At 36.0% G+C, this 11,237-nt stretch overlaps 2 protein-coding genes across 2 annotated transcripts in view; both read left to right on the top strand.

Annotated features, from left to right (window-relative positions):
• Nucleotides 1-1,696: 1,696 nt before the first annotated feature.
• LOC107601685 (uncharacterized) lies at nucleotides 1,697-4,456 on the top strand. Its single transcript, XM_016293943.1, has 4 exons — nucleotides 1,697-1,742; nucleotides 1,903-2,214; nucleotides 3,769-3,881; nucleotides 4,003-4,456. The coding sequence occupies exons 1-4, from the start codon at nucleotides 1,697-1,699 to the stop codon at nucleotides 4,141-4,143; spliced, it is 612 nt and encodes a 203-aa protein (XP_016149429.1). The 3' UTR covers nucleotides 4,144-4,456.
• A 2,318-nt stretch (nucleotides 4,457-6,774) lies between these two features.
• LOC107601687 (probable serine/threonine-protein kinase kinX) overlaps nucleotides 6,775-11,237 on the top strand; it is a 13,323-nt gene continuing 8,860 nt past the window's right edge. Inside the window, exons 1-4 of the mRNA XM_016293944.1 lie at nucleotides 6,775-6,928; nucleotides 7,149-7,219; nucleotides 7,377-7,399; nucleotides 7,764-9,258. Coding sequence (XP_016149430.1) covers nucleotides 6,775-6,928; nucleotides 7,149-7,219; nucleotides 7,377-7,399; nucleotides 7,764-9,258 — 1,743 coding nt within the window. The remainder of the gene's footprint in view (nucleotides 6,929-7,148; nucleotides 7,220-7,376; nucleotides 7,400-7,763; nucleotides 9,259-11,237) is intronic.

Below are 11,237 nucleotides of genomic sequence, written 5' to 3' on the forward strand. Positions count from 1 at the left end.
AGAGTGTAAACACACATTCACATTTTTTTATTAACTAGTATACCTGGCAGTCCTGGATAATGCTTTTTCCAGTGTAAGGGTTAAACATGCCAGTGGGGCATTTTCTGGGTGCAGACACATTACCAGGACAGCTGAAATGCAAGGATAGGAACATATGTTTTTATTATTATTTTGGAGGTTTAATACAACTACATAAAATCTTCTATAAACCTAAAATCACACTTACAACTGCCCTGCAGGACACTCAAGACAAATCCCTGATGAAAAGTAGGTTCCCTCTGGGCATGATATTTGAGTCTGATTACAGCAGATTAAATACTCTGAACCCTCAGTCCTCATGTCACCTCCTGCACCAACATATTAAAAAAATAATTACTAACTGCATCAGTTATCAATAAGCACACTGTATCATTGACCAATATTCAATCAGAGACCACATTTCATTTATTTAACACACTGTATGTAATGAATTCCATCTCATGCTGATGGTACTTACCTGATACAAAGACATTCCATCTCTGTCTAAAGCCAGTCCATGTTACGCAGAAAAAAAATATAAGGAAATACTGGTTCATGGTGATCGTTTTTTAAGCTCCCCGTTTCATCGCAGCGGACTTCTGTCCTCGGTCGCTCTATGGCCCCTTAAAGTCTATCAGTGAATAGGAACACCTCAATAATTGAAAGTGAAATTCAAGCCATGTAACTCAATTCCAGTCAGAAGCCAGTGATACACTCACTGGGCAGAACTGTACACTTCTAGAATATCAGTCTGTTTTTTAAACCATGGACTGTACAGGATCTTATTTACCTTTCGATTTCTTAATGTCTAAATATTTTACACCTACATGCACTTACATTTGTATTGATATTCTGATATCAAACAAACAAAGAGGGGACAAAAATAGCAATAAAAGATAAATTTTTGTTTTATGGTATTAGAAAACCAAATAACATGCATTAAAAACAACATGCAAAACAGAGTACATGTTCAAATAGATTATGACGGAGTGACGCTGTCTTTTGTGGTAATGCGAAGGCAAGATGTTTCCTGTTCCTTTACATTTGGGTGAAGCTTCAAACTTCTGCAGCTGTGCAAACCGTACTAACCCCAAGTTTCCACTGCAAAGCATGAATGTGATCCAGTTTACTGCAGCAATGGGCTGATAAATTAATCAAACTGCTGGGAAAGTCACTTTGATTCATTAACATGGATGTTATCAAGAGTCAGACTGTGAACTTCTTTTAATATCACTCATGCAATTTCCATTTAAATTGCTTTGATACATGGAAAATGCTAATTAGATAAAAACAACAGTCTGTAAATAATATGTGGGTTAGAACTGTGCCATTGTCTTTGACAATCAAATGTATTGTAACTTCCTTAAGACATACCCTGTATTATTTTATTTATAATAATTATTATTATATTATTACATAAATAATGTAAATGTCTTGGTTAAATGATCAAAGAATACCACAGTGCCATGCAAATCAAGTCGCAAAAGGCCCAGTCATATTTTTGCCATGCATTACAATGTTCCAACAGCTCAGTTAACCACATTTTCTGGAGGCAGGTGCTATTCTTAAACAAAGCCCACCTCATGGGGAGGAGCTTCCCTTAGTTTTTCTACCATGCTATAAACTATTTATCGTTTATGCAGATATAAGAAAAAGTATCTTGAATGAATGCCAAAACATGTTTCTGATTCCTGTGATGCTACTTTTACAACTAGGATTCCAAGGTAATGTCATGGAGATGCTACACTATCATTTAAATTTATTATGAATTATGATATTAGTTATGTCTATTATATTCGATGTTTCTGTAAATACTTATAATAGTATTTAAATTAATATATAAGTGCAGTTTCTAGTTGCTGTTAACTTCGTGGCTCTTTACAGATGCTATGAGTGCTGGAATCCAGCGTGAGATTCAGAATGCAAGACTCCAACAGCCGTTTACTTTAAACTGTACCTACAACTGTTCCAATGGCTTCATTCGTGGTAAATGGACATGGGAAGACACTCCAGCTTGTAGCAAGTGCCACTGGGATCATAAGATGTCAAAGTTAGGAGATGTGTGCACTGTGAGCTTGTACATACCTCATCTAATTATGGAGCAAACACGTTATAACTATTCTTGCTTTTCTGAAGAGAGTGACCACCCGGGCCTTCCTCGTAAAATGGAGCTTCTAGTAACACTGCAAGTTCATGGTAAGAGGTGTTTGACTTTACTGCTAACAATGAATAACATACAGTATAATGTATTTAAAAAATAGAATAGTTCACCCAAAAATGAAAATGTGACCCCGGACCACAAAACCAGTCTTAAGAGTACATTTTTCAAAATTGAGATTTATACATCATCTGAAAGCTGAATAAATAAGCTTTCCATTGATGTATGGTTTGTTACGATAGGACAATATTTGGTCGAGATACAATTTTGACTTTACAACTATTGAAATTACAACTATTTGAATATCTGGAATCTGAGGGTGCAAAAAAATCTAAATATTGAGAAAATCGCCTTTAAAGTTATCCAAATTAAGTTCTTAGCAATGCATATTACTAATCAAAAATTAAGTTTTGATATATTTATGGTAGGAAATTTACAAGATATCTTCATGGAACATGATCTTTACTTAATATCCTAATGATTTTTGGCATAAAGAAAAAACTATAATTTTGACCCATACAATGTTTCTTTGGCTATTGCTACAAATATACCCCAGCGACTTGAGACTGGTTTTGTGGTCCAGGGGCACATATTTCCTGAAAATGTAGTCACCCTCAGGCCATCCAAGATGTGGATGAATTTGTTTCTTTGTCAAGAACAGATTTGGAGAAATGTAGCATTACATTACTTGCTTGCCAATGAATCCTCTGCAGTGAATGGGTGATGAAAACAGCTGATGAAAAAGTTACAATAATCCACAAGTAACACACACGACTCCAGTCCATCAATCAGTGTCTCATTTGTAATAAACAAATTCATTAAGCTGTTCTTTTATTTTTAACTTTCAAAGTATTGCTAAAATACAAGTCCTCCTTCCATTGCTTACTCCAGTGAAAAAAGTCGTCTTGTCTGAATCAGGAGAGAAATATATACAGATCAAGCACCAAATTTACCAGTGTAAAAATTGTTTTACACAAGTATGTCAGTGGATTTTGATGTGACAACAGGCAATTAATTTTTTCACTGGAGGAAGCGTTATTTTGAATTATTGCCGATAGTATTTTGGCCATAAGTGATGGTGTGAAAATGAATGCATTAATAGTGGATGTTTTTCTTAAAAACATGCATCTTTTCATTTCACAAGATGTTAGTTGATGGGCTGGAGTTGCTCAAGGTCTTTCTCAATTTATTATAAACATAAAAATACATTCATATATGTATATTACCTGTCAAACGTTTGGACTAATTACCATTTTCAATGTTTTTGAAAGAAGTTATGCTCACCAAGGCTGCATGTTTTTGATCAAAGCTACAGTAAAAATGCTGTTTTCTGTATTAAGCTGGACAACTGTTTTCAACATTGATAATAATAAGAAATTTTCTTGAGCATCAAATCAGCATATTAGAATGATTTCTGAAGGATCATGTGTATTTTAAAATATATTAAAATATAAAACATTTTAAATTGTAATAATATTTCACAATATTACATTCACAGTAGTGTATCTGGGACTGGCGGTAACATTCAAGAGTTAACTGGTCAATATAAAACAATATAATAATTTTTTTTAATTTATTATTTAATCCCACAGACAGCCAGAGTGACCATGAAGTCCCTTATGCTGACATTGTGATCTCTGTGAGAGGATCCAGCAACCCGGATCTATCTGGCACCTTTAACCAGACTTCAAAAAATCAAAGACCAGTGAGAATTAATATTATTCTAATATTCTTAAACACACACACAGAAAATTATTCAGGTAGTCTTCACAGGTTTGTTTAATCTCATGGGACCAGATGTGTGACAGTGTGAATGTGTTTTGCAGAGATGGAGAGATGAGGCCAGAGCAGGGCTACTGCACGCTTCAGCTGACAGACTGCACATCCACTCGAAAGAGGTTACTAGGAAATTAAGCACAACGTCTGAATATGCTGTAATTACCTACTCCTGTGAGGCTCTTAGTTAGTTAGCTACTTCAAAAAACTGCATATCTGATAATAAAAAAAAATAGAAGGCAAAATGTGAAAATTGTGTATAGCTGTCTGCCTAATTTATGTTGTCTGTAATTAAAAAAACTATAAAACTTTGAATGCATGTGTGAACTTGTGTGTGTTATGCTTTTATAGGCTTGAAGGAAATAATTACTGCATTACTTTTGCTTTGTAGCACAATTTCTTTTTTTTCTTTTTTTTACTGTGTTGGCAGATTTGCCCTTTTTGACCAGGAAGGTCTGTATGAATGGTTTTAAGTAATTTGTAGTCCTAAAGTCTAAAGTCCAATTCCACAATAAATAAATAAATAATAAACACCTTAATCACCAGTTCAAAACCCTCTAAATTGTTATTATTTTTGTCAATTTAAGGAGGAACTTAACCCAAACTAACCTATATACCCTGTTTGTTAACTTATTGGAGAGAACTGTGGCCTTGTACTGATTAAAACTTAGAAATTCCTAAATGAATTTATTCATACTTCACACATTTTGCGAGCTTTGGACTCTGAAAGGTGATTATGCTATTTATATGTCCAAAAATATTATCATATTTACCTGCTTTTGTACACGTTTTGATACTGTTGGAAAACTATAGAATAATTCAGACTGGGTAATGAATTTAGAACGCTTGACCGATTGACACGCGATTGGTGAATGCGGGCATCGCCGAATTGCAAAGAACTGACAGAAAACACGAGACACACGACAAGACTGTAAGTGGGCATGTTTCTCAGGTCGGTAATCTCGATCGTCAAGCATTTATCAGTGACACTGAGCAATGGCTCATAAAACCCGAGCAAAACGAGTCTAGCTTCGAACAAATGTTATGGGATGCAGTTATGGCGTCATTTGTTTGGCATGTGTTATAGTTATGCAAATAAGGAATTAAACTTGTAAATCATAGCTTAATGATACATAGCATTTCTATAAAAAAAATGCTGCTCCCAAAGTCACTAGACCTGATCTTTTATTTTAATATTTGACAATAACATTTTTAAAATTCCCGGCGGGAGTCCCCAGACCACTTGAAATATTTGATACCTGAGAGACCAGATACCTACAGTATTATACTGTGAGTGTGTGTGTGTGTGTGTGTGTGTTTATATATTATATATATATATATATATATATATATATATATATATATATATATATATATATATATATATATACTAGCAAAAATACTACCCGTCCATTTATATTGCATGTGTAAGCAGCTACACAAAATACTGGTGTATCCTACTAATGTTTTTCCTTTCGAACAAGCTACTTACTTAAAGGGGTCATATGATGCGATTTCAATTTTTCCTTTCTCTTTGGAGTGTTACAAGCTCTTGGTGCATAAAGAAGATCTGTAAAGTTGCAAAGACTAAAGTCTCAAATCCAAAGAGATATTCTTTATAAAAGTTCAGAGTCAGCCACACCCGCGGTGTGTGACGCTGTGTTTCGTTGTGAAAGCGAAACTACTTTGTTTGGCCTTCCAAAAATGGACACGACTAGAAATCAGTGGTTAAGTTGTATTTACAACACTGTTCCAGAACACTTCAACCCAAATATTCAGATCTGTGCAGCGCATTTTATGGAGGACTGTTTCCTGATCCTGTGTGTTCTGACTCAAAGACTGTAAGTACGTCTTTTATATTTAAAGAGTTTTTATATTTTATATATTTAAAGCGAGTTTTTTTGGGCAGTGTAGAGTAGTGCTTGTTGTTTGTCATTTCTCAGATCATAAATGCAGACATGGTTTTATGTTTACACGGCACGATGCAATGCAACGCATAAAAAGACAGTATAAATCATTATAATCCATAATTATGTCCCCACTGGATGCAACGAATGCCTCGTTTATAATGGGTTTTCATGTTTTTGAATCATCGCTCCGGGACACGGCATCACAGTACGGTAAGGGGCGTAACATTTCCGTCACACGCTTGAGGTATTCGGCCAATCACAACGCACTGGATAGCTGGCCAATCAGAGCACACCTCACTTTGTAAAAATCGAAGCGTTTCAGAAAGGCGGGGCATAGAGGAGAAACAATAATGTACAGTATGTGGGAAATTATGTGTTTTTTTAACCTTAAACCACATAAACACATTTCATTACACCAAATACTGTTCTTTTTAGCAGCATCACATGACCCCTTTAAATGTGAAACGTTTGACCCTCTCTGCTTTCGGTAGTTGGAACCATGTGCCGGTTGCATAGCAACGGTTGACAACATTCTACTTGTTTAGAACGGTAAGAAATATCACACCAGTACACCTGCAAAATGATTACATATATATTGACTATCGATTTAGCAAAACAAGAAAATATGGGCTTGACATCACAAGTGTTACAATATGTCAAAGGCCAGTTTGTCTTTCATTTAGATGATTTTAGCAGATCATATGTAATGTGGTGTAGCCTATCATGCAGCAAAGCTAAATGAGAAAATCATCTTCTTAATGAGAGAAAACTGTTTTAAATTATTTTTGTAATTATGTGGAATTGTAACATTGTAAAAACATTGTAAATTAGCCATTAACCACCATTAACACAATTAACGTTGAAAAAACATGTATTTCCCCTCATTAAACTCAGACCTGAGAGCTGTTTAAGATGTCTGTTCCTTTCTCCAACACAAACCTGCGGATCCCTAGAGGCTTTGGGAATTTATTGGAGTGTCTTGCTAAAGAGGTGTTGAGAGACCAGCCCGAGGACATCCCAACCTTTGCTGCTCTCTACTTTACAAAGCTTCTTAGAGCCAGAGAAGGTGACTGAGATGTTTTCCTATGAACCTGATGTTTAATAGTTTTTGATGACATATGAATTACTCATATATGAGTTAGTCATTACATGCTTATACAGCATGCCTTTGTCCAAGCCATGGCAAAGTTGTTTTGTTTGAAAGTGCTTGTATTGTTAGATCAGCTATACTATCAATGCATGCTTGAAAAGAATAAATGTACAAATTAATGTATGGCTTGTTCCAGAAAGTGGCCTAGACCCAGCAGAGTGGGTTGCAAATTTGGAAGACAGATTCTACAATAATCACTCATTTAAGGTAGCAAAAAAAATAAAATAATTTGATTAAAAATAAGGCAACACTTTCTGAAACTTTAGATTATACTAGTTTCTTCTAATGTGGTGTTTGTGTTTTTGTTCTTCTGTGAATAAGAAAGTATGATTTCGCTCTTTCACTCCCCCTAACTGTTTTCCAGATGAGAGAACAGCCAAGATTGAAGTGAAGCAGTGTGAGATTTTAGATGAAAGTGTAGACAATAAAACTGAAAATTACTCATATAGGATTACGATTTCCTTGATTCTGGTCATACATTCTTGCAGTGCAGCAGTTTTATAGAAGATTATAGCAGGATGAAGCTTGACGAGTGGCTCTCTGTTTCTGAGGCAGGGCTTCGATCATTTGATCAAGCAGAGGGTGGCTTTTGGAGGATTGATTGTAGTGTCAGAGCACAGATATGCATCTGGGTTGTACATTAAGATTCATTTATCACTCCTGTTGTACTTGTTTGTGCTTCTATTTACTTACATTATCAATCACTGTTGCATATAAAAGTATCCTTGCCTTCTTACATGTCCATTTTCAGAAACGACGCTGGCCATTTTGAAACTTTGGGAAACAATGAAACCCTAAGCTCCCCATTGAAAGACCTCAACATTAATAATTCAGAAGAAACTGAAGTAAAGCAAAAATTTGAGTTAGATAAGAAGTTCGATGAGGAATCCAGTGAGAGGGAACATGGATCTGCTGCTGATATTCCCTATGTGGGGACGGCAGATGTTGATATATGTGCTCAGGAGCTAAAAGACCCCAGCGGGATTCCAGTACAAACATCAGAGGTACTGAAGGACGAAGAGGTTGCAAAAGAAGCTGTAGATATTGATATCTGCAGATCAGAACTTGAGCCTACACCTTTGCCTTCCTTTGATGGTCTCGCAAATGTGGATGTATGTGCTGAAGAGATAAACCGCCTGTCTGAAACTACTGAGAACAAGAGAGATTTGGAAAGCCCAAAATTAAATGAAGAACCGTTTGAATCACAAGATGAATCTTTTGTTGAAGCCCCTTCACATATTGAGCAGGATGTAGGCAAACACGCAAATGAAATATCTGATGATGATGATGATGGCCATGCTGAAGATGCTGAACAGGGAGTTTTAGAAATGGCTGATAATTTATTACAAGACACTGATCAAGAGGAGAAGAGCACTGAGCAGATTTATATGGAGGAATCAGCTGAAAGTACTACTGAATACACAGTTGAAGCAGAGCAGGATTCACAGGAACATATTGAAGAAAAAGATGACTTACCGGACAATGAAAACCAGGAAGAGACCAATCATGAGTACAACAGCACCAATGACTTTGTAGAAGATGCAGCCAATTCCACATCTGATATTAATAGTAGATCATTGATGGAAATGAAAGACACATACATTGACTACAGTGATGAAATGTATGACAGTAAAAGCGAAGTCATAGATGTTCTAGATGAAGTGCACCATCAGTGCTATACTCATACAGGTGAGCATGAAGCTGAGCACAGCACTGATCAACATGATAATACCTCTAAAATGATCAATGAAATGAAGGAGGAAACCCCAAAGCTAGTTTCCCAAATGAACGACAGTGAAACAGAAGACACAGAGGACATGATAAGCAATGAGATTTTAAATACTGATGTAATCGATGCTTCTGAGAAAGATCTAAACTCAGAGAACGTAGATGAAGGGAGTGATCTTGACAGTGATGGCTGTGATGCTGAAGAGATGGATCTGGACATTTTGAACATGCCTGATCAAAATATGGTAAAAACTGAAGATGAGGAGAATGGTTTAACCCATGATACTGAATCAAAGGAAGATATTTTGCCTTCTGAAGCTGAAGAAGCTGATCTCAGGCCTTTAGAGGGAGAAACAGAGGTTATCGGTGAAGAACAGCCTACAGAGTGGCAAGAAAAGACTGAAAACACTGAGAATGACACAGACCAAGAGGATCAGTTGGAGGAGCAAAGGAAAAAAAGCCAGGAATCAACACTTGAAAGTGAGAACCGGGAGGATCCTGACAGCAATATACAAAAGGTAAGGTATTTTTGTTTGTTTCTTTTCTTTTCTTTCACCCCCTTCTCATTTGGTAAACAAAAATATGGTATTTGTATAAAAAATATGTGTGATGTGAAATTTAATATAAATTTAAATAGAAGCCTCATCCTATAGGGCCATGAAAATAATCACATTTTATTTAGAATTACGATTTTGGCTTCCCATGATTATGAAAAAATATGCATCGAGTCAACAGTTATTGTGTCACATTCTATTTTGAAGTCAAGTGATGCTCTCGTTTTGTAATCCAACACACCTTTACGTGCTTTCGTTCTTCCCTAAATGTTTAGTTGTTTTCCTTTGCTTGTGGAAGTGTACTACAACATTTTAATATACTTATTAATATAAATACTATAATTAATATACAATTTTAATATAATTATCATTTTTATAGTATTTTATTTAAATGTGTGTATATACACATACATATATATGTTGTTTATTATTTGTACATTTATTTTTATTTTTTTTCTCTTGTATTATAATTGAAGTTCAAGGAAAGCCACTCTCAAAAAAAAAATGTGTTAAATAAATGAAAAAAAAGTGCCAGATCTATGAGGCGTCTATGAAACATTCCAAAATCGATGAGTAATCGTGTTAAATAATCGTGATGTCAATATTGAGCAAATAAAATAAATAGTTAACGTTAAATAATCGTGATTATGATTTTTGCCATAATCAAGCAGCCCTACACCATTCTTATCTTGGATGCAGACTATTCCTTTTGTTGTCCCAAGTTAGTAAGTAAAAATAAAATCTTCAAGGACTTGTGAGATCAACAGTTTGGCTCTGTACCTCTCTGGAGAACAGTGATTGAAGATGTCCCTGAAATAGTCCAGCTGGTGAGTACAAGACTGCGAGAGAGTCAAAAAAGCTCAAACGATGCATACATGCCATATCATAGACACTATGCAAAGACCCAAACAAATGATTGCAACATTTCATAAAGAAATTCAGAAGGGTTTAGATCTTTAAGAGGTCGGAAGAATATCCATATGCTTCTTTAAAGGGGTTCGAATGAGACCGACTTAGTGGTGTTTCCATGGAAACATTTCACCAACCATTTATCTGAGGGAGAAACTGATCTAGATTTTGGAGTTGTGTGATATTTCCAAAGAAACAGAATATGTACCCTATTAGCTGCTTCACTTTTCAATCCTCGTCCAAAGTGGAGTGTTTCGAGTTCTGTAGGGGTTAATTAGAGACGCACACACAAAAGCAAGGCTCTCATCTTCTCGCTCCAATGTAGGTCATCTAACCTGACCTATATCAACTTTGTCCAATGACTTTATATGCTGTAGGAGGAGCAAGGGAATCGTGTAAGTGCTATTTTCAGGAACAATATTCATGGCTATCATCAATCACCTCAGCTTCTTGGAAACTCAGTGTTTTAACTCTTTGGTGCTCTGTGAACCGACTTCATTAGCTCCCAGCCTTACACCTCCAGCAGATGCCAAGAAAAGAGAACTGATACCATTACAGCACAAAGCTGCATCTTCTCTCTTTAATCTTGGTAGGGTAGGAGGCAGGATATGCAGCAGTGCTCCAGAGAAATAAAGGGCAATGGATTTACTGTCTGTTTGTCTTACAGTATATTGCCACAGGGTAGAGGAGGCACGGACTGTGTGGGACTGACTGTGATGTGAGGAGCTACTTCTAGTATTTTCTTAGCTTATGATGATAGCCCTCAGGAATATTTTGGACTGTGAATATTTAAAGTCATGTTATATAATTAGTTTGGACCATGGTATGTCTCTTTTCAGTCATTCTCTTCACTGCAAGGCTAAATCAAGTATCTGATCCTATTGATAACAGGTGTCAGGAAAATGAGAATAATGGTGGTGTAAACGTCAGCATTAAACAAAATAGTTGCAACGAGCAAAGACCTGTGAGTGGCAGAGTGATGATGCTCGTGTGCTCTCTCTCTCTCTCTCTCTCTCTCTCTCTCTCTCTTTCTC

This window comes from Sinocyclocheilus grahami, unplaced genomic scaffold (assembly GCF_001515645.1).
Source record: "Sinocyclocheilus grahami isolate Dianchi unplaced genomic scaffold, SAMN03320097.WGS_v1.1 scaffold311.1, whole genome shotgun sequence".
Taxonomy (NCBI): domain Eukaryota; kingdom Metazoa; phylum Chordata; class Actinopteri; order Cypriniformes; family Cyprinidae; genus Sinocyclocheilus; species Sinocyclocheilus grahami.

Coding starts and splice junctions, on each gene's coding strand:
- LOC107601685 (XM_016293943.1), top strand. CDS start 1,697: ATGTTTCTGATTCCTGTGATGCTACTTTTACAACTAGGATTCCAAG. Junction 2,215..3,768: donor AGTAACACTGCAAGTTCATG/GTAAGAGGTGTT, acceptor TTAATCCCACAG/ACAGCCAGAGTGACCATGAA. Junction 3,882..4,002: donor CTTCAAAAAATCAAAGACCA/GTGAGAATTAAT, acceptor TGTGTTTTGCAG/AGATGGAGAGATGAGGCCAG.